At 39.9% G+C, this 24334-nt stretch overlaps 1 protein-coding gene and 1 long non-coding RNA gene across 2 annotated transcripts; one reads left to right on the top strand and one right to left on the bottom strand.

Moving 5' to 3' along the window:
- On the bottom strand, window positions 1–23982 carry MEIKIN (meiotic kinetochore factor). Its single transcript, XM_073355633.2, has 15 exons — window positions 23795–23982; window positions 23403–23587; window positions 20514–20604; window positions 20143–20221; window positions 18949–19009; window positions 16238–16366; window positions 14431–14625; window positions 14136–14175; window positions 13479–13543; window positions 11551–11645; window positions 10206–10388; window positions 5955–6038; window positions 4689–4814; window positions 4155–4311; window positions 1–372 (listed from the first exon to the last, which is right to left on the bottom strand). The coding sequence occupies exons 2-15, from the start codon at window positions 23557–23559 to the stop codon at window positions 326–328; spliced, it is 1509 nt and encodes a 502-aa protein (XP_073211734.2). The 5' UTR covers window positions 23560–23587; window positions 23795–23982; the 3' UTR covers window positions 1–325.
- LOC140915633 (uncharacterized) lies at window positions 3633–19077 on the top strand. The gene is made up of 3 exons (XR_012160223.1): window positions 3633–3683; window positions 4309–4359; window positions 18991–19077. It is a non-coding gene; the product is annotated as an uncharacterized LOC140915633 (long non-coding RNA).
- Window positions 23983–24334: the final 352 nt, after the last annotated feature.

Raw genomic sequence — 24334 nt, forward strand, 5'->3', positions numbered from 1 at the left:
CACCCATCCCTCCATGCATATTCTTTCAATTAATTGAATATAGATTAATCGAATATATGGTGCACCTACAGAACACTGCCCGAGTTGAAATATCACTTATTTGTACAATTTTTTTTAAACAAATCATTAAGAACTTCCTGCAAGGCATGTGTGAACACGCTATTTCAAATGCCTCAACAACTGACATCTGTAGATAATGGACTACACTATACAATGCAGGTTACACTTCTGTGAGCCTCCTCTTCTATATTGTGATCATATACTTCTGCCCCTTACAGTGGGACCTTTAACTCTTTCATTTGACTCCTGAAGAAAACCAAAGAGCTCATCCATGGTCACTGTAGACCCAGTTTTTGGTACTTGTAATAACATCTGAAAAATAATGTAAGGGTAAAAGTTTATCATACATGTAAAAACTCTCTCTCTAGAATATATCAGTCTAAAATTCTTTAGTTAGTCTGTGGCATAACTGGTATGTATAGTCAGCCCTCTGCTGAGTGGTAGCAGGTACCAGGGCCTTACAGGTCAGCTTCCTGTTAGAGGAGAAATCAGCAATGCAAAGTTTGGGTATATTCTTAATACAACTTGTTTATTTTACATTATATACCCCAGCCCTTGACAGAGGTGGTCACGGCATGCCAGCAATCCCCTCTCAAAAATCTCAGCCAAAACAGATTCCCAGGAAGCAACTGTTTCAAGAGCTGACTAGTTAGAAAGATTAAGGAACAGAGCAAACTCACTTTTACTTCTTGCCACGGCTCCTCTAAAAAGAAATGTCAAAAAGTATTTCTTCAGAGAAAGAACAGTACTCTCACTAATGAGACCTTGTAAGACTATGTGCAACTGCGCCATCTGGTGACCCTCGGGATAACAGTATTTAAAATTTGTGCAGCTATTTGTTCTGCAGACATTTTCCCCCTAAAAGTTACAGATAAGGAGTACTGTCCTGATCCTGCTCTTATTAGTAAGTGGCTATTGTCTACATACAATAAAGTATTTCTCAGGGATTGCCAGTATATGCAGAAATGTATGTGCGTGACAATTCCATGGAAATGAATTTCAGGATATGGTTCTAGGAATTCTTTAGGTGTACCCATGTTTCTGATAGCTTAACAAGACAAATGCCTGAAAAGACATGCTTACAGAGAGTTAACAGTATTTTGAGTTTAATACCTTAAGTTTGCCTTTTACATACTTACCAGAGGACTGAACTTGGAACCATTCTGCACACAGAATACCCCAAATGAATTGACATCTACTCTACAGAACTATGATCAGATCCTCCACAAGTGAAATTTAAAGGGGGTGAAGGAGGATCACAGAAATAGATGAAGTGGAAGTAGAGCGTATACAGAGGGGAAAATATATGCAGAAAGAGGAACAAAAACAAATGGGATTTAAACATTTTTGTACAGCTATTAGAAATTTGACAGATTAAATACCAGTAGCATAAGTTTTTAGTAAATTAGTTTCACTTAATGCATTAAATGTAACAATTACGTAAAGTTAAATATCAGTCTCAAACTTTTAAGTTAATAGGAGCTCTTAAGTGCTCAGTACTTTTGAGAACCTAAGTTTAAACATTCAGTTCTCCAAGTCTTATGTACTGCACAGTACTTTCTCAAAAAGAAGAGTTTTCCAATGCAGTGTTTATAATTTGAAACATTTCAATAGAGGAGTTCTATAACATGCCAGAGCTACAATATGAAAAAACTGGATAATCCGTTCAAAATAATCCGGAAAGTAGGGTATTATGGGAAATGTACGTACGAGGCTCAATTCTACAAGCTACTGAACACACTGACCCCAATCCAGGAAAACTTAGGCACATGCTTAATTTTAAACATAAGCATATTTCCATTGAAATCAGTGCAGTTAGTCACACGTGGTTAATTTTAAGCATATGCTTAATGCCTTAATTTAAATGGGAATATTCTTATGCTTGATGGTAAGCATGTCTTTGCTGGGCTAGGGCCAGAGTTCTCAGTCCATTGCAGGATCAAGCCCACTGTAAGGTAGCCAAGAACCTCTAATTTCTACCACCTCCCCCCAGGAAGATTAAATGAGTTTATAATGGACGGTGGATATTTTAAAAAGATTTCATGAGTCTACTTGTGACCTGATCGGAATTTGATTTCCGATTTCAAGGTAAAGGCTACATGCAAACCCAGCCTACCATCTTGCTAACGCTTCTGCTATGAGAAAGAGCTCAAAAAACTAGAACAGCAAAGAAGCTCTGAATTCCCCTTCTGCTCATGAATAAGCATTTTGTAATACTTTATAAATATGTGTACATCTTGATTTAGAATTGGATCACATTATGTTTTACAAGTGTCCCATTATTCCTGAACCAATGTTTATTTTAGTTACTTACTACCAGTTATTTTGGAATAGGTTCTGCATTTTTCTAATGCCATTGTGCACAAGATGAAAAGAGAACACTCCCTTGTCACTGTACTCCTATATCTATACAGAGGAAAGAAGTACTTGTGGCACCTTAGAGACTAACCAATTTGAGCATGAGCTTTCAATATGCTCATTTTCAAAATGCTCAAATAAATTGGTTAGTCTCTAAGGTGCCACAAGTACTCCTTTTCTTTTTGCGAGTACAGACTAACACGGCTGTTACTCTGAAACCTGTCATTATACAGAGGAGTAGCTATTGATAATTTTGACACATTTTGAAAAGCACTTAACCTATATTCTAGATGATCTATGTATTCTTTTAATATGGTAAAATGTAAACAATATCTTTTGCATTAAAAACGCCCATGAGCCATTTTGTGCTAGTGTCTCGTCTCTGGGTTGAAGCTAAATAATGCCATAGTCTAAATGGCCAACTAGCTGTAAATAGTTTTTCTGAAAAAGTTCTTGAAAGAAATAACATTCTTAAAACTAGAAGAATGTCTTAAACTTAACTACTAAGTAGAGACATGCCATCCAGAGGCATGCTAAGAAATCTGCAAATGAAAAGTTTACAGTATTAGTGAGACCAATACTGGAATACTACATCCAGTTCTGGTGTTCATGTTTTAAACAGGATGTTGGAAAAATAGGGAAGGGAGCCACAAAAATTGTTTGTGGGCTGGAGAAAATGCCATAGAGGGGGAAACCATTCATCCTATCGGAAAGGATACCGAGAGGTGACTTGATTAGTGTCTAAGTACCTTCATGGTGAGAAAATACCAGTTACTTAAGAGCACTAATCTAGCAGGGAAAAGGCAAAACAAGAACCAGTGGCTGAAAGCTGAAGCCAGACAAATTCAAAGGAGAAATAAGGCACAAATATTTAACAGGGAGGGCAATTAACCATTGGAACAAACTATCAAGAGAAGTGGTGGATGCGCCATCTTGTAAAAGTCTTCAAATAAAGACTGGATGCCTTTCTGGAAGATCTGATTTATTCAAACAAGTTATAGGGCTCAACAAGATAACAACTGGGATGGAAGAGGAAGATGCAACAAAATGGGCAATGTTTAGCAGAAAACTAAAAGCCTCAGCTGGCCACTAGCCTAACCAATTCCAGGGTATGATTTGTCAGCATCATGGCAAAGGTGGGTTTTAAGGAAGGATTTAGAAAAGATATGGTGGCAGCTTCATAAATATTGACACAGAGTTTTATTCCCAACCATAGGGCAGCATGGGCCTAAAGTACAGAGGTACCTGAAGCATCAGAAAAGTGGGTAAGTGAGGCTGTTAGCATTTGCAAAACAAAGGTGTGGTAGAAGATCAATGCCTTGATAAGTTGTGTAGGTCCTATTTTAATACCTCCTTCCTGTCCTTTTGGGGGTGACCAAAAGGACCCATGTAATCTCTGTGGACAAGCAAATGCAGAAACTGCAACTATCTGTGGCCCTCACATGGAGGATAGGCTCCAGTTAGAGTTTCGGGAAATTTCTTGAACACGCTCCCTATAATGCACAGTGATTTCACTACACAAGTGTGAAAGGTGTTTCATTTGGGAAGCTCAATAAAATGACAGCTTTCCTCTTCGAATCTTACGGAGAACATCTATGCTTCTCTGTTGCACCACTTTATTATAATTTTTCCATCTCTCAGATGCAGGGGTGTGTGTTTTAAAGAAACTACAACTCCCATGCTCAAGCAAGTATTTCTATCATTTGCATATGAAACAATTTTCTATATTCTGTTACCTTCAGGTATTCCTTCAGGGGGATGCAATGTGTTTCTGTTTACTGGAGTTCGGTGAACCATGGAGACCCTAAGCCCTGGTGACGTTTTAATAATAGAGCAGATTTCTTTGTTTTTTGTATTTGATTTCTTGTTTTGTGTTTCTTTGTTATGCAGAGACTGAAAAGAAGAGTGAAGCAACTCCAGTTATATAACAGCTATTGGCATGTAAGTGATCTTCTCACACACCTTCTTTAAGGGAAGGTCTTGATATCAGAAGGAGTTTGTACAAAGAGGGAGGAATAGAGCCATTAGAGATCACAGATATCAAGGATATTACTACAGAATATTAAACTAAGATTACTCTTGTACATTTAATTAAATACTATAGCAACAGTTCTCAAAATATTCAAGACACTTTTAAAGTCAAGCATTTAAATATTTTTATCATTAAGTTCTAGTCAACTGTGTATATTATTATAATACTCTTAATGCATTCTATCATGAAACTATTAGGCTAGGGCTAAAAAAATATATATACATCTCAAGATTACAACCTGATAAATTTTTTCTTCTGAACTCAAAGATGAAGGAACAATTTCTTCTGAGTTTACATATGGACCCGTTGAATTTAGGAATAAGTCTTCACCAAAAGAGGCCTTGTGCACTGGTGACAAGTTAAACTACACCTCAACCAAAATATAAGCAATATCAGTAATATGTACTTAAAATTCAGCTGATTTACTGGTAAGGTAATAAACAAAACTAAATTCAAATTGGCTAGCTCCTAAATGAGAGATGGCCTGTATTGAGAGAACTCCCAAATCACTGAAGAGTCACCTTGGGTAAATCATTTAGGATATGTCTTACACTGCAGCTGGAAGGGAGTCTCCCAGCCCGGGTAGACAGACTTGCAATAGAGGGGCTCATGGTAGTGCACTGAAAACAACAGTGTGGATGTTGCGGCATTGAAAGAAGCTCAGGCTAGCCTTCTGGGCTCAAACCCACCCAATCCCCTGGGTCTGAGCGCAGGTGTCTAGCCCAAGCCTCAGCCAGTGCCACAACATCCTCGATGCTATTTTTAGCATGCTTGTGCAAGCAGTCTGTATCGGGGCTGGGTCTCCCTCCCAGCTGCAGTGTGGAAATCTTTATGCTCTGATTTAGTATCTGCACGTATAAAATGGGAATAATGTTAATATGTCTCACGTGGCTTGTTAGGGTTAATAAATTTGAGTATCCAAAGCAGGTTCAACAGAAAAAGCTTGATGTATTATAATCAACACACAATACTGGAGAGAGCCAGTACATCTTCCTTCTGAATAATTTGGTTCCATATTATGGAGTCTTCCTATTGAAGGAGCATCTCTCTCTAAAACTGTGCAGTTTGTTTTGTCTGAATTCATCTCATGTGTCCTGCACAAAGATAAAAACTAATGCATTAATCTAAGGAATTAAAGGTTTTTAAAATACAATTTAAATATAGGTGGCATTTGTTTTTAACAAACATTTTTGAAATATGTTGGTGCAAATAAAGCTGTAAGGTGTTCATTTAACTATATAAAATCATTTTAAAAATCAAACATTCAATTTTAACAAGTAGGTATTCTAAGAAACATCCAGTTGACTGGATTTGCTGCACAATAGTTTGTAACTTAAAAATGTGTCACAAATCAGGTAATTGCATGCATAAGTGAGGCGTACAAATTGTACATCTAATTTATTCCTAAACAGTCTCAATTTATAAAAAAGATCAACTTTAACTCAACTGTTTTACCATATTAAAAAAAGATAGTACCCAGTAGTGTTTTGTATGTTCATCTCACCTCTAATTCTTCTGGCTGAAAGTATGCTGTGCTTGTTAGCAATTGTCTATTTTTTTCTGCGATCAATACTTTAGAATTCATTTCCTATTTAGAAATACAAGAGCATGTAAACATCAAAAATACTCTTGGCAATTTCCTTCATTAGTAATTTGGGGTCTTATTCTATTCCCTTTGTACAAAATGGTATATTCTGGGATTCTATTAAAATTTTAAGAAACTGATCTAAAAGGTAAAGTTACAGTTTATCCTACATTCTTGTTACTTTTGTTCTTGTATTCTTTAAATGAAGGCATGGAATCAGTTTACTGCAGCATAAAGGGATGAGAGTTTACTCCTCAAGCCCACCCTCAGATGGATAGATTAGACACTTCTTCCCTGTCTAGTGGTCTGATAGCAATTATATCTCTTCCCTGTATTCTCCAAATCATTCTGAATTAGGAAACAAGATAGAAGATACTAGTTGTCAGTGACACTAACTAGTTTTGTCTCCAAAGCAATCCACTTCATATCCCCCCACAACTTTCAGAATTAATTTAGTTTAATGTATTTGCCCTTGAGGGAATCTGATCATTTTTAAAAATCCAGACTTGTGACTTATTTTGATTTTCTGCAGCCATACGAATTCCACTTCATATGAATTCTGCCATATTAATTCTGCAATCACTTACTGTGGAGGGTGAAAATCCTCTGAACATGTATTATTCAGGCTTTCAGTTTTGAGTAAGGCATAATTCAGAAAGTCTGATTTGTTTTGGAATTTAATAGTTGGAAGAGCCTAAACATACTGAAGAAAGAAGAAACATACAATACACAAAGTGATCCAAAAACCAGCATTCAGAGGCCCGAGGCTGATAAGTCATTTGTAGGGTCTCCCCCACACACATACTTTGTTTTTGTGACTCAAACTCAGTATGGAGGAAAGGGGGGAAGATAACAGAAAATGTGGAAATGGTGGAAGTGCTAACGACTTTTTTGTTTCAGTTTTCACCAAAAAGCTTAGTAGTGATCAGACATCTAACAGTGAAAGCCAGCAAAAATGAGGTAGGAACAGAGGCTAAAATAGGGGGAAAGTTAAAAATGACTTAGACAAGTTAGATGTCTTTTAGTCTGCAGGGCTTGAAGACATACATCCTAGAATACTCGAGGAGCTATGCAAACTATTAGTGGTTATCTTTGAAAGCTCATGGAAGATGGGAGAGATTCCAGAGGACTGGAAGAGGGCAACCATAGTACCAATCTATAAAAAGGGAATTAAGGACAATCTGGGGAATTACAGACCAGTCAGCTCAACTTCAGTATCCAGAAAGAAAATGGAGCAAATAATCAAGCAATCAATTTCTAGACACCTAGAAGATAACATGATAAGTAACAGTCAACATGGATTTGTCAAGAACAAATCATTTCAAACTACCCTAATAGCTTTCTTTGACAGGGTAACAAGCCTTGTGCATAGGGGGTCAGTGGTAGATGTAATAGATCTCGACTTTCATAAGGCTTTTGATACGGTCTCACATGACCTCCTAATAAATATAGCCTAGATGGAGTGGGTGCATGACTGGTTGGAAAACCATTTCCAGAGAGTAGTTATCAGTGGTTCACAGTCAAGCTGGAAGGGCATATTAAGTGGGGTCCTGGAGGGATAGGTCCTGGGTCCAGTTCTGTTCAATATCTTCATAAATGATTTGGGTAATGGAATAGAGTACACTTACAAAGTTTGTGGATGATACCAAGCTGTGAGCAGTTGCAAGTGCTTTGGAGGTTAGGATTCAAAATGATCTGCATGAACTGGAGATATGGTCTGAAGTAAATAGGATGAAATTCAATAAGGACAAATGCAAAGTATTCCATTTAGGAAGGAACAATTACATACATAACAAAATAGGAAGTGTCTTCCTAGGAGGGAGTACTGCAAAGAGGGATCTGGGGGTTGTAGTGCATCACAAGCTAAATAGGAGTCTCTAACACTGTCAAAAAAAGCAAACATTCTAGGAAGTATCATCAGCAAGAGTGTTGTAAACAAGATACAAGAAATAATTCCTCTACTCTACTCTGTGCTCATAAGGCCTCAGCTGCAGTATTGTGTCCAGTTCTAGGTGCCACATTTCAGGAATGATGTGGACAAATTAGAGAGTTCGGATGAGAGCCACAAAAATGATTAAAGGTCTAGAAAAACATGACTTGTGAGGAAAGATTGAAAAAATTGGTTTTAATATGGAGAAGAGAAGACTGAGGGAGGGGGACATAAAGGTTTTTAAGTACATAAAAGATTGTAACAAGGAGAAGGGTGAAAAATTGTTCTCCATAATCTGACAGGACAGGACAAGAAGCAATGGGCTTAAATTGCAGCAAGGGAGGTTTAGGTTAGACTTTAGGAAAAACTTCGTAAAAGTCAGGATAGTTAAGCACTGGAACAAATTGCCTGGAGAGGATGTGGAATCTCCATCACTGGAGATTTTAAGAACATGTTAGACAAACACCTGTCAGGAATGGTCTAATTATTACTTAGTCCTGCCTTGAGTGCAGAGAATGGGATTAGATGACCTACTGAGATTCCTTCCAGTCGTACACGTAAATGATTTTATGCACATTTTTTGCCTATTTCTTTTCAAAAGCCATGAAAAAGGTAGAGATCTGAGAAAGTGACCAACTATTTTTGCTGCCTCTCCTCAGGCTAAATTTTTCGAAGTTTCCCAAACTCTTTGCTGTGCTTTTTATGCTACAGATGTCTTCATGAAGCATGCAGAGTAGTGTTCATTCCCAGGGAAGTTCCCATTTCTTTTAGATTGTTTGTTTTATAGCTAAGGCTACGATTTTTCAGGGATATTTTTCGTAAAAACGTCATTGACAGGTCACGGGCAAAAAACAAAATCATGGAAGCTGTGACCTGTTCCTGACTTTTACTAAAAACATCCCTAACAAAATGGGGAGGGAGGAGGGTCCAGCATCCTGCCCCCATCCCACAGCAGCTGGAAGCTGTAGGGACCCCATTGTCTAGTAGCTGGGAGGGGTCCCCCTGCTGCCCTGCAGGACTGGAGCTGGGGGGTCCCCCCCACTTCCCTGCAGGGGGGCCTGCTAGCGATGGAGGCTGAGGAACTGCAGCGGGCCCGCTGCCCCCAAGCGGCTCCAGTGTCTGGGAGCTGCAGGGAGCCCATGGCCACTGAGCAGCTCTGGGGTTCCTCTGCTACCACTGCTGGCAACTGGGAGCTGCGGTGGGGCCCCAGCTACTTGGGGCAGCTCGGCAGTTCAGGGGTCGCCGGCGGCTGTGGCAGCTGGCCAGTTGCAGGACGTCCCACCACTGCGCGAGGGTCCCCTGCCGCTCGCGGAGGCTGATCAGTTGCGGGGCCCCCAGAGTCACTGAGGTCCCTGGAAGTCATGGAATTCCGTGACATAATCTTAGCCTTACTTATAGTGTCTGAGACAGACATGTTGCATGCAGCAGATTTGATTTGTTCCAAAGCATTACAGCACTGGCCTAACTCTTCTCCCATTGAATTCCACTCTAATTTCTACTGCTGCATAAGACACAATCCTCAAGGCCATACAACAGGCCTTCCCGCAGCTCCCATTGGCCAGGAACAGCAAACTGCGGCAACTGGGAGCTGCGGGCGGCCGTGCCTGTGGATGGTCAATGTAAACAAACTGTCTTGCGGCCCACAAGTGGATTACCCTGACAGGCTGCATGCGGCCCATGGGCCACAGGTTGCCCACCACTGGTCTAGACCAAGCTTTTTGTTAGAATTCCTAACTGTTGCACTACCAATGATCAAAGCACTAGTGTAGACCAGCTGCTGGAATCTTTACTACATACTCTAACACTACTCAGAGCAGGTGGTGAAGATGCCACTTGGCATTCTACACTAGCACTCCGTCCACTGTTAATGAAAGAATGGAGATGTTAACCAACCAGAAGATTAGTATACACAAGACCAAAATGAGTATAACATACTCTAACCAGATTCATTTTCAGCAATATAGGGCCTGATCCTGCTTGCCTTGTGCACTCAGGACACTTATGCATCAATGGGCGTTCTGGGTGTACAAGGAAGGCTGAAAATGGACTATGTAAATGTAAGCCTAACTTTCACTGCTTCAAAGTGAATATATACTCAGTTTGCCTGATACTTGTCATTTCGAGATTGCAGCTTTGTATCAACCTTCACAGCTTCCATCATTGCCCAGTGGAATTCTTTTATCTGTGGGAACTCCTCATTTTAAGCCTCCATGGGTAAACAGCACAGTAGAAATGCTTACCATCTCAATGTCTGGTTGTTTGGATGACAGCACTTCCGCTGTCAACTCATGTGATTTAGTTGAAATGCGTTCTGCAGGAGATGCAAGCTGATGGCATGAAGATGTCTCACTCATTAACAGACTGCTGAATTTTACTTTTTTTCGGCACTTCATGTTTTTAGGATTAGCAGTTTGGTTATCAAGCTATAATGAGATGAACAATTATATTTTGTATTATAAAGTGGACCCCCATTGTCACCATCTGAAGTGCCAGACAAAAGGATAGCACAATACATCGATTCTTAAGAGTCAGATTATTGCCTTATACCACACTCCTAGATCTAGTTAAGCACAGTTAAATTAATCAATGTAGGCAGTAGCACCTAGCCACCCAATCAGGGCTCTGTTGCGCTAGACACTGCGCGCGCGCACACACACACACACACACACACACACACTCCCTACCTCAAAATGTACACAAATCTAGTATTACTTCCAGCCATGGTTCCAGAGTGACCCTCACTCGGTCTCTCCAGAGGCACCCCTTTTAAGTGATAGGCCAAGTGCCTACACTACTCTCAGAGCGGAATCCCATGACCTTTAGGTTGAGTCATCTGCTTACAACTCCTGTTTACCAACCATGTTTCCTCAGAAGGTCCAACTGGGCTTGGACCCTGCTTAGACTTCCCTTTTGGAGTTGTGAACAGTAGGTAGATGCAGTGACATGGAACAGTTTCTTCAAAACCAAGCATTATTTATCCATAGGAACATCGCAATCACAGTGAAAGGGGTTAAAACAAGGTATCTACATGCCTTATTGCCTGACCTAAGCTTAAGATTTCCCTCAAATTTGGGTAGGCCTACTTATCCTGCCTGCTCCCCCCTTTCTCTGGAAGCCAGCTTACAGTCTCTGCAGACTGTCTCTGCCTGTCAGCTTCAGGTCTGAGGCTTTTAACAGTGTCTACTTTCTAAAAGCCCTTACTCTGTCTCAAGATAGAGATGGTAATGTCTCCTTTGGATAGGCAAAGAACAACAAAAGGTTTTTACACCTGTATTGTCAGTTAAGCACCAGTAATCAGGGTGGTCTAAAGCCACTGTCTTTGGATTCTTGCAGATGTGCAAAAATTACCCAGGACTGAATTAATTCTTTGTACCCATGTAACAGTCAGCAAGCTAGAACACCTAAAAGATACAGCTATCTCCCAGGTTCTTTACACTTACCATTACCAAAGACCTGCAAAAATAATTGCCTTCAAAAACATTTAGGAAACACGGCCCATCAAGATATTACACTTTTTTTTAGTTCTCCTAGTGATATATGGGTGCTCAAATTACAACAAGGTATATTAATCATTAAAACCCTCACCTGTCTCTTTGGTCTTGCAGGTAATGAAGAGAATGTACTCCTTTTTATATCTGGAGTGTTTTCCATAGTAGACACAATTTTACACACTTGTTTTCCTGTGATGAAAACAATTGGTTTATTGGAGAAAAGGAGCATAGATGCTCTCCATCCCTACATTGTAAATTATCCCTTGAAAGAGAATCACAGATCATGCCACAATCCATATGCAGAGTTTGCTTCTCTTGCTCCCTGATTTTGCTCTGTTCCTGGTTCAGTCCTTGGTGGGAGAAGTTTAGAGTGCTTTTCCTGCTCGCCTGTCTCCCTACTGCTCCCTCTGCTGCTGCCCAACTTTGCACACAAACCACAGAGCAGAGAGCAAACACTATATAAGTCAGGAAGCAGCCTCTGATGGGGTCTGCCTGTGTTGATATTTTCAGCCCAAATTAACCAGAAAAAAATTAAGCAATTTTTTGGACCGTGGCCAAAACTGCAAAATTAGTTGGAATTCATTCAGAATTTGAGTTACCAGGAGCCACTCATGATATTAATAAGAGCCTTCACCTTCAAATACCACAAACAAAATAAAAAAACAAGACTCAAAATATAAGAATTAGCAGTCTAGTATCTGGCTAAATTAAACTTTTTTTTTTAATTATTGGGGAAGGGTAAGAAATTGCCTTTTTCATTGGACACTGTATGTGATTAACTGGTATACAGGGGGGTTTGGTTTCTCGTAAAAGTTGACTGTGTTCTGGATGAAACCTAGTTTTTACGGAAGGAGTTTTAACAAAGAGGTTCCTTCCCCCTCCCTTCTCCTGCTCATAGCAAGGCTCAGGTTTTGAGAGAGCTAATAGGTCAGGCACAAGCCTGGTTCTAACAGGGAGACCTGGGCTGTAAGTTTCATATAAAAGATAATGGAAGTTTCTATGGTTTTGGTTATAGATAGCAAGAGATTTGCTAACAGCAAATATAGTCAATGACCAGTGATGCGACACCAGATGGGGAGGGCTCTGAGTTACTACAGAAAATTCTTTCCCAGGTGTCTGGCTGGTGGGGCTTGCCCACATGCTCAGGGTCAGGAAGAATTTTCTTCTGAATCAGATTGGCAGAGACCCTGGCATGGGGTCACCTTCCTCTGAAGCATGGGGCACTGATCACTTGCAAATTTAAAGTAGTTTAATAGGTGGATTCTCTACAATTTTAAGTCTTTAAATCATGATTAGAGGACTTCAGTAACTCAACCAGAGGTTATGGATCTATTACAGGAGTAGGTGGGTGAGGTTCTGTGGTCTACAATGTGCAGACTGTCAGACTAGTTGATAATGATGGTCCCTTCTAATCTTAAAGTCTATTCCGTTTATTAAAAACAGAACATTTTACTTTTAATAGACCTTCTTAGCTGCTTTTCTGAGATTTAAGAACTATATAGTTCAGGTGTTTTTTTTTAAAAAGCACTTAACCTCAGTGGTACTTGTCTCTGCCAGATATTAAATACAGTGAAAAATAAAAGCAAGGAACTGCTTCTCACCTACCCCCTGCCAGTAAGACCAACAAGTCAAACCCCTTTCCCTACCAATATTAGCTATTATGAGCCCTTTCCTTCCAGTACACTCAGTCTTTATATTCCCTAAAATAATCCTTCCTGCATGCTGAGATCTCTCAGACCACACTGAAGTCACTGGCAGAGGAGATTAGGTGGCAAATTAATGTAAGCAGTTATCCAATTAACTGTGTTACCAAGACTTGCTGTCTCGAATAGCAATGTTCCTTATTGGTTTTCTGCAAGGTAGAGGGCTAGGCTGTCACTAGGTTGATAGGATCTAGTAAGACAGAATTCTTTGGGAATCAGTGTAACTGGTAGCAGACTCCAAATAAGTTTAAAGTGGAATAAAAAAATTTAATAGACTACTAATTTGCAAGTAGTACAACTATTTTAGGCCATGTTTTACCTGCTACAATTGTTGAAACATTCATCAATTCAGAAGAATCTTTATTGCATTTTGATGGTGACTCTCTGATAATAACAAATGAAAATTCTGTTATAAGTATCTTAAAATTTAGACAGCAAAATAATTACAGAAAACTAATTATAAGATAGCTCTAAACTTTCCTCTTCATTTTCATCAAAGCAGCTTAGGAGTTCAGTTACCTTTTTTTGTAATGTAATTTTTCCACACAAAATAGCTGACCAAATGATTCAAATACCTACAGTTTATCAAATCAAGTAGATTAAGAATATGAAGGGATTTTATAATTTAAAGACTGCAGAAAGCAAAAAGTAGTAACTAAAATCAAGTACTATATAGTGAAATATATCCAGAAGAATACCAAAAAATTTAGGTAGTGTGTAGTGGAGCCACTTAAAATCCAAGAAGTTTGCTTGTTTTAGTAGACATTTGTCTCAACCGTTCAAACACTTACTCACCCACTTATCTTAATTGATCAGTCCCACTTAAACCAGTGGGGCTGCTCAGACTGAAATCAAGCAGGTGCACAAGTATTTGTAGATCAGGTCATTAATTTGCATATACGGGACAAATTAAGGATATACGTGTGCTTTGTAGGTTTATTAAAAATTAAGTCAAATTCTCCGCTTTAAAGATTACCTCCCAAAGTACTGGTCTTGATGACCCTCTGATATGGTCTCTAAAAGACAAGAAAGTTTGAATTTAAAGATAGCTATGAAAGGTAGAGGATATCCTACTACATATTAATATTTATATAAAGTGTATTATAAACATGAACATTATCTTGAGGTGCTATTCACTATAGTGCAGAAGGGCCTTTCCAATGAATTAACTAAAGCATAGAGACTTACAAGGTCTTTCTAGAGTGAACTCTATTTAGTTTTAAATAAAGTGAAATAAGCATTTGAAATAATTTAATATAAAAAGAAGTCACCTAATATCTCTGAAAGATTTGAAAGCTGCAGCATCTTATCTATGGTCACTGCTTTGCTGGTGTCCAGGAGAGTAGAATTCTTATATTTGAGAAATTCCTCAGGATTGGAATTATTTCTGTCTGAACACAGAAGATATAGTTGGAAGTTGCCTTTCACTCTGTAGTTAATTCCTTTACCAAATGTATAATATAGACCTGTGATGTTTGAAAGATAAGTCCCTCATTTAGGGTGAAATGCATTGTGAGAGGTCCTCTGCCAGCTGTTGCAGCCAATCTCTTCCCTACATACCTTGCAAAAGCAAAAACCCATAATTTCCTTTGTTTTTTAATATAAATCACAGCTGAAATCTCTGATGCAATATAGTAGATCAGCGTACACTGCAAATGCAATTTTTATCCAATGATCTCGAAGCATTTAAAACATTAGGCCTAGACTGTCAAAAGGCACAATCTGTAGGCTTATTCTGGCCAATAGCACTTGAAGAACATGAATTCATGCCCACAAAAAAAGGTCAGACTTTTGAACATTTAAAGCTAAGGTCTGTGGAAAGGCAGAATGAGTCTAACTGGATAGTGAATACCAAGTATGATTAACAGTCCAACAAATTTTCTTTGCGCATCAAGGCAACATGCGGTGTCTATGATATAGGGAACAGGATGCACCAGAACTAGGGGGATCTTTCAGCATTTACATTGTGCTCCATGTTTAAATGTTCAGTGTCTTTATTTTGTTATCCAATACTGACACCCGTCAGAGAGGACATCCTTAAAGGAGTACATATACATAGAAAAGTAAAGTTTTGTTGCATATGTTAAATGCTTTTCTATTGTACGCAAGTTCAAAATATCTTTCCCTTTGATTGTTTTAAAATTCTAACTTTACCTGCTTTAGTCCCTAATTAAACATTATGAACTTTAAAATCAGCAGAGTCCTGTGGCACCTTATAGACTAACAGACATATTGGAGCATGAGCTTTCGTGGGTGAATACCCACTTGGTTGGATGCATGTAGTGGAAATTTCCATACCAGGTATCAGAGACTTCAAAGAGAAACTGCTGAGCTTCAGTTCATTTGCAAATTTGACACCATCAGCTCAGGATTAAACAAAGACTGATTTGGCTCGCCAACTACAAAAGCAGTTTCTCCTCCCTTGGTGTTCACACCTCAACTGCAAGAAGAGGGCCTCATCCTCCCTGATTGAACTAACCTAGTTATCCCTAGCCCAATTCTTGCTTGCATATTTATATCTGCCTCTGGAAATTTCCACTACATGCATCCAACCAAGTGGGTATTCACCCACGAAAGCTCATGCTCCAATACGTCTGTTAGTTTATAAGGCGCCACAGAATTCTTTGCTGCTTTTACAGATCCAGACCAAAACGGCTACCCCTCTGAAGCATGAACTTTAAAAGAAATCTGGGCTAGTTCCTGACCCTATTTTAATTGCTGTGCATTGCTCAGGCCACCCTATCCCAGACACATTTTGGGGGTGGATGGGGATGCGGCCAGAGCATGCTGTGCTCAGCTATCTCCAGCTAGTACTAAAGTCCCCAAGGAACCACTTCTGCCAGCCTTTAAAACTACTTCAAATTATGCATATGGCCAGTCAGCCCCTAGATTGGAGGATCAAGCCCCTGTAGATCCTGCAATGAGCACAGCCTGGCTCAATCCAGAGATCTGACCGAAGGAGTGAAAGATACAAATATTCAGATATAATAGTATAATTAACTATATCTATGCATCTTTCTACACCCATCATATCTTTCTACATCAGGCTGAAAATCCAATTTGAAAATTAAATTTTACCTAAACTATCTTCATCCCTGAATATTTCAGGTGATGGGCAACTATTCATGCTATCAGTAGACTCTGTACTGGAATCCATGTCCAAACAGCTCAGTAGAAAGGTAGAGACACCTGTAGGCAGAGTCATTCCTATAATTTAAGAGGAAAAAATGGTTGAAACATTGTCAATGGACCATCAGGTGAGGGTATAAATTCTGATCCTGCAATTGGCTAAATATCTTCAATTATTATGGGTAGTTTTAAAATACAACATTTTAACACAAAAGTGCAAAATAAAACCTGGCTTATCTTTATTCTTTAAAGGAAGTAGGTATCTCACTCATTTCATGCAAGATTCATTTTAAAAAATGACAAGGTTTGGGCTGCAAGATGCAGACAGATTTGTTTTGAACGTTAAAATCCATCAGACATGTGGCCATAAGCAGCTAGCAGCTTGTCATAAGAATGGTAAGGTCTTTTGGTATTTGGAGAAACTCTTGATGTGTGCATGAAGTTAGTTGTGGATCAACTCATCCATCCTCCTTCTCCAGAGAAAGAACCTCATAGGTTAGGGTCAACTTAAAGGGGACTCTTATACAAGCTCACACTGCAGCAGAGCTCCCTGTGTAGTCATATATACTGTCCTTTAAATGAGATACTAAATCTACAGTAGATCCCTTCTGGTAGGGGTCTAATGGAAGTCTAGGTAGAATCTGAATATTCCATGGCACTTTTCAACAAGTAGGGATAGCCCTGATTAACAGGCCTTCACTCAAAACTGTTCTTCTAGCCAAAGGACACAGATCTATTAGAGTAGCTAGGTAATCCTCCCAGTGACATTTTGGAGACTGGCACAGAGCTTAAACATGTTATCAATTATCCACCTAAAAACCTCTCTATATAATTAACTCCCAGAAGTAAGCTAGTTACACAAGAGACTCCATTCCCTTGGGTATAGCCAGAGCTGGTGCTAGGCATAAGCAGACTAAACTTTAAAAGAAATCTGGGCTAGATCCTGACCCTATTCCAATTGCTGTGCATTGCTCAGGCCACCCTATCCCAGACACATTTTGGGGGTGGATGGGGATGTGGCCAGAGCATGCTGTGCTCAGCATCTCCAGCTAGTACTAAAGTCCCCAAGGAACCACTTCTGCCAGCCTTTAAAACTACTTCAAATTATGCATATGGCCAGTCAGCTAAACAATTGCTTTTAGGGCCCCAAGTAGCTCAAGGGAGCCCCCTATTTGCTTCTTTTGCATTGGGGGATCAAAAATATTCCTGCTTAGGGTCCCCAGTGGGCTAGCACTGCCTCTGGGTCACATGGGACAGCATAATGGCTATCTGCTTAGATCATCCTGTTATATTCGGTTGGCCTTCTTTAGTACACTTAGAGACTCACCAAAAGGCATTATTCAAGTTCAAGGGTTAGAATTCTATCACTTTAGGTTTGTCTCCCATCATACTGTTGTCTGGGACACTTGACTACACCAGAGGTATAACTGAACTGAAGATTGCAACTGGAAAGATTAGGGAAAAATTAGACAAAAATAGTTGAGGATAGACCACTCTTCCACCTAAACCTCAGATAACTACAGCCAATCTTAAGAGGCCAAGTAATACTGATCATTAAAATGCCAAACGGTAACTAACAGGAATACATTCCTATATGCTCCTGGAAAGTTAAGAATACAGAGAAAGAGGGCTTTTCTGAGACGTGTCGATTTTGTAAGGAGAGTCCTCTTCATAAATGAAGGTAAAATATATTAGCCACTCAGAAGCACTTTGTAACAAAAGTTGACCAAACGCGCGTTGGAATCAACAGAAATAGAAACCCAACCTGGATTCAAACAGCGCGTACTTTCTGAATGTAATATGCAGTGCTGTAGCTATGTCAGACTCTGGATATTCAAGAGACAAGACGAGTGAGGGTAATATCTTTTATTGGGCCACCTTCTGTTGGTGAAAGACAAGCTTTCGAGGTCATATAGAGCTCTTTGTCAGGTCTGGAAAAGGTTCTCAAGCCCATCACAGCTAAATACAAGAGCAAAAAAATAGAAATGTGCTAACTACTTGTATTAAACTTGTCCAACGCCTGTTCTCACTTTCAGGTGACACTGTAAACAAGAAGCGGGCAGTATTATCTCCTGTAAATGTAAACAAACTTGTTTGTCTTAGCAATTGGTTGACTAAAAAGTAGGACTGAGTGGACTTGTAGGCTCTAAAGTTTTAGATGGTTTTGTTTTTGAGTGCAGTTATATAACAAAAAAATCTACATTTGTAAGTTGCACTTTCACGATAAAGAGCTTGTATTATGGTATTTGTATGAGGTGAATTGAAAAATACTGTTTTATCATTTTTACAATGCAAATATTTGCCATACAAATATAATACAACACTTGTACTCGCTGTTATAACTGAAATAAATATATTTGAAAATGTAGAAAAACATCTAAAAATATTTAATAAATTTCAATTGGTATTCTATTGTTGAACAGTGCGATTAAAACTGCGATTAACTGCGCTACTTTTTTTTTTTGAGTTAATCGTGTGAGTTAACTGATTTATCAACAGCCCTACTTTCTGAATGTAGGGCAGTCTGAGCTAGTACAGGAATAATGCAGAAGTCAAATCTAAAAGTTGTTCTGTAATAGCAATATTTATAGAATGGTCCTTTAATTCCAATTTTTAAAGTTGTATATATTCTATATATTAATAGCCTAAAATGTACTCACCTGAAGTAGTCTCAGTGTTTCTCAAACTTTCTTTACTTTCAGAGTTGATATGCAGAGATTCCTAAAATTAACAAGGGAAGATGCAGACGAAAATAGTAACAAATCTAGATTAAGAGATGTAATCAGATTTATTCTTTTATTATCAAGGATTCAAAAGAAAAGTTTTGAGAATGACAAATTTATGCAAAAAAGTTACTTAGGTTAACTGACAATTAAACCTGCCAGCACCACATAGCCAATATAGTTGTATCCTACTGTTTTGCATGTATCATTAGCAAAATTGCCATCCGACTTATTGTTCTGAATCTACTGTTAGTAAAAGTTGGCTTTATCCTAATTTTATTGCTTGGATAAAGCTTCAATTGAAGGCCTTCTGCAATCAAGGGAAGTTCTACATAAGCAAGAAGTGCAAGGCTAGTGCAAATATATGAAGCAAGAGAACACCACACACACCTTCTAGTTGACTTTTGCTTACAAGTAAAACTGATTTGCACAAATATGATGCCGATGCTGTGAAACGCACACAAGTAGTCTTATAGAACTCAAGGGGACTACTCACATCCATAAAGCTGAATGTTTGCATGATCAGGGCCCAGGTATCGAAGTAATTGATGGAAGGTAAATAAGGAACACCCAAATATAAATTTTACAGTAACATTTGAGGATAATCATTTTACAGTCAGAAGTGATGGGACTTAGTTTATAGGATGTGTTTGAACTAAAAAGGATTTTGTAGAAAAAGTGTGTTTTTTTGCTGTAATGACATTATCTAGCTATTATGTAGTACTTCTGATTTGTTAACGCCTTTATGAAGTGCTTTGAGATAAGTATTATCCCAGTTTTGCAGATGGAAAAACTGAGGCAGAATCCTGACATGACTTGACCAAGATCAGATAGCAGCTAGTAATAGTATTTCTGCATGTTTACCAGTTATATACCAGTTTTTGTTCTGGCAACCCACAGTGCAAAAAAAAGCTATAAAGCCAAGTTCAGCCCTAAACAAATGCATGTGACTGCCAATGACTTTGCAGTGAGTAATACTTTTGTAGAGAAGGGGAGAATTAAGCCTACAGCAGACAGGGACTCCATCCCTCCCACCGCTCCTCCCCCCCCAAAACTTACCTTCCACCAAATAGTACCAACCAATAAAAATTAAGATTTAGTAAAGGGGGGTGGAGTAGAAAATGTTCATACCCTCAACAGCATAGTGCTTTTTTCCCTGATGTCTTCATTTTCTTCCATACCTGTAATTTTCTCATCATTTAATTGATCACTATGTTTGGAAAAAGAACACAGCAAAATGAAGTTTGCACTTGCATTACATATGCTAAAATTTAGCTCATTCTACAATTTTTAAATTTAAAAGTTAAATTAGAGCTCATTCTATGGAAGTCCTTAAAAACAGCCTTTTAGACGGTGGTCAAATAGTTCAATAGATAACTGCTATCAGAATTTGGTAGGCATCTCTCCAACATTTATCAGACAGTTATGAATTTAGCACAAGCAGCTCTGAAGTTAAGTATTGTAACGGATAGTGGTATATTTGAATGTGTGTTACCACAGACCTCTGATCAGATGAACTGTTGTTTGTTTTGGTCACTTCAGAGTTTTCTTTGATTTTTGGTAAGGCTTTCCGATTGGGATTTCCGTTCACACCTACAGAAAAGAGAATATTTAAATTTAGAACTAAGACTACCATTAGCAAAACTATAAAATTAATCTATTATGGGCAGGGTCATAGAAGACAAATGACAAGTTAAAAATCTTATTTAGAGACAGTCATCGATCTTTAATATGTTTACAGTATTGGGGTAAAACTCTGAACGAGGATCCTACCTTGCTGTTTCTCCGCAGGTGCTTTGTTTGCTCACATACTAATATAATGAGACAAATCATACCATCTGGCTTAAAGAAATACAGCAGGCTGTTCAGAGTATGACAAGTCTCACTGGGTGTGACCCTTTCACAGGAAAACAGAATCAAAATTTTTGGAAGGGACATTTTCTGTGGGGTTTGCAAAAGTTTTGAGTCCAACTAAATTTTAATAACTAACCCATTATAAACTCTGAATTTATAAATCAGAAGTCTTTTAAGTCTTTTTAACAGGGATTGGTTACCAATGAGAATGTTACATACATCCCTGATACTGAAAACTTAGAAAAATCAACACCACGCTTCATTGCTTGCATCCCAAACATTACAGTGCAATTTGACATAAGTCAATTTTATCACCAAGTTAGCTTTACATTGTGGATTTTGGGGATATAGGGATTTTTTGGGGGATGAGACTATTACAAAAAGCTAACAGCCAACATAAATCCTGAAAAATTAGACATAATTTCAGCATTAATAAGGTAAGATGTTATTTTCAGACACATGTAAGGTCATTCCTTAATGAATTCATCATTTTAAAGAGGGGTCCGAAGCTTCACCTCCATGCACATTTCTTCCTATTCACAAGGGAGAAAATAGAACTGAGACCAATCACTACATAGCACTCTGCAGCAGCCCCTGGCTGGGACTCCCTGGATTTTGGGATTGGACAGGATTCAGAGCCAAGAATCATCCCCTACTAAGCCCTTTCCCTCTGGATTTGTGTAGATGTTTACAGTTTATAAGCATATTAACTCTCTATGGGTCCTCTCCATGACTGCTATCAGCACCTATTCCATTGTACAAGGTGGCTCAGGCAACGGAAACAGCTCCTGCAAATAAGAGTGGGAACCAGCAGAACAGGGTCAAGGCAGAAACCAATCACAGGGTTTTAAAAGCTGCCTTTTAAAGAGAGTGTCTCCTTCTCAAATGAGTGAAACTTAATAATTCTTTTGTGGGAAATGAAACAGCTGATCTTGATAAATCATGATCTGTCCTCATATAAGCAACTCACACAAAGACCTCCAGTTTAAGTTCTATCTGTAGTCAGTGTCTGTACACAGATTTTTAAAGTCGCTAGACCCTTCCTGCCAAGTCTCAAAGGAGCCTCTCTTTTCTGAGGATTAGTATGAACTGTTTTTGAAGTGCCTCTCCTTGGTGATTAAGGGTTTTGTCATGTGTTTCAAGAAGGGTCACATCTTGGATGGCATAGGGAAACAAATTATGTCCCTCCATGGGAAATATCTATGAATAGTAAACAATTATTTAAATCAGTCTAGAAGAGCTATTGATTAAAGGAGAGAGCAAATCAAGACCGCTGGGTTCTATTCCCAGGTCCACCTCCACCTTGTGACCAAGTCACTGCATCCCCAGTTTCCCTATCTGCACAGTTTTATTAACTACGCTTTCCTACCTGTCAGATAACCCTCCCACAAACACACACTTGAAATGCACTGCCTCTTGCTGCTTGGCATACTCAAAACTCACAAAGACACCCTTTCTTCTCTACAGCCTACTGACCCTTGATGTTACATACATCAGAAGCACATGACCAGCAAGCTGTTTTTCCTTTTTAAATCCCAAGTAAAATCAACTTGTTTACATCAAACAGCAATTTAACAACATTTGGACTGTCTTAGGGACGATAAGGATGAGCCATTTTTATTCAACGTATATCTGACTGTTTTTTTTTTTAAGCACAGTACTTCAATGTGCATCTATATTTTGACAGGACTTGGGCCTACATTTTCCCTTTTCTTATTAGGTTAGAGTCATAACATGAAGGTTACATGACAAACAAGATGCAGCGGTGGCCAAGGAATGTACACAGCTGATATGTAGGCCACTCCTTGCACCTCTCAAACTATCAGAGCCTAAAACTGTTGGACCCAATATGGAAGCAAGACCCAGAATGGAGTGGTGAGAAATATGCCTTGAAATCCCACCTGTCAAGCAGGAGGGAAAATCAGTTATTGGCATTTAATGTTATCGAATGGAATGCACCCTGAAGAACAAGAAATCCATTATAGGATATAAAGGGGGACATCAGGGTTCCAAGACTTGAAGAGCATTCACTGTCTTGGTTTAGCCATCCTTTATTCTGGAAGTAAATTGTTTATATTTAAACAAGAACTCCAAAATGCACATAAAGTCAAATTGGATCTAGAGAGAGGCACATTGCCCTAATTAATGTGGGAAGGGTGAAAGGTAGCAGGTAATACCTCTTCCACAAGTTACACTGTAACACCACCACAAAGGGGCCTCAGTGTGGCTCTAGTGAGGATACATACAACCCCTCCCCACCATACTGCACTACCGGGATCTGGCATGTAAACATCTCTTAATAAGCTTATCCCTCAGCATCTTGATAAGCCCACCCAACCTCAAGCTATATTTTTGCCTATCACACATTGTAGTGGCAGTTAAACTTCTAATGTGCCCATGAATGTTAAAGCAAACTCAGAGGAGGTGACAAGACTGAGTAACAGTTACTACTTTGGGCATGCTGTAGCTCACGAAAGCTCATGCTCAAATAAATTGGTTAGTCTCTAAGGTACCACAAGTACTCCTTTTCTTTTTACTTTGGGCATGGGACTGGAAGAGGCGGCAGCAGGGCTGGAGGGTGCTGGCTTTTCTGCTGCCTTGGGGACCTGATAGCGCCACCCCAGGTAGGGGGGAGGAGCAGTACGCATTCTTCGGTCTCTGTCGGGCATAGGTACGCAGCCTGAACCACTCCATCTTCTTTTCTTTCTCCTCCCAGCAGTGCCTGCAAGCAAGTATGGGGCAGGGGGGAAGAGAATCAGAACAGTCAGGAGGAGCTTTATGGCATCCCCAAAACCTGCCCCAGGGGCAGGGGAACCCCCCTGCTCTTCCCCAAGCCATCCCCTTTACCCACCCCAGGGGCACTCCCCTTCCCTCCCCCAAGGCCATCCCCCTAGCCCACTTCAGGGACAGGGACAACCCCCTGACTCACCACAGGAGGGACAGCCCCCTCCCCTCAGGCCATATTCTACTCAGGCTCCCCTTCCCCCGGGGCAGGAGACGGGGTACCGCACACCTCCCACCCCAGCAACCACTCTCCCCCCGAGAGGGCTCCCACACACAGGACAAAACGCCCTCCGGCGGCCGTTGAAGAAAACGGAGCCGGGAAGCTCCTTTATAAGCAACGGTCGCTGCCCAATAGGCCAACGCGGCCCCCTCAGTCCCGCCCACAATGCGCCCCGCCCCCTCCCCCAGCTACCAATCCGCTTCCCGGCAAGTGCCACAGCCGGCCGGCGGGCCGTGCTCCGCCCACCTGCCGCCTCGCGCAGCCCCCGCTGCCGAGCCGAGCGCTCCAGCAATCTCCTTCTAGGCCCCGCCCCCTCCAACGACCCGTCTGCCTTAGATCCATCCCCCCCCAACACCCCACCTCTCCTAGATCGACCGTCCACCCCTAACAAACCCTTAAATCCAGCCCTCCACCGACACACCTGTCCTAGATCCAGCCCCCGAACGCCCTAACAACCACCTCCCC

The sequence above is a fragment of the Lepidochelys kempii genome, chromosome 8 (genome assembly GCF_965140285.1).
Source record: "Lepidochelys kempii isolate rLepKem1 chromosome 8, rLepKem1.hap1, whole genome shotgun sequence".
NCBI lineage: Eukaryota > Metazoa > Chordata > Testudines > Cheloniidae > Lepidochelys > Lepidochelys kempii.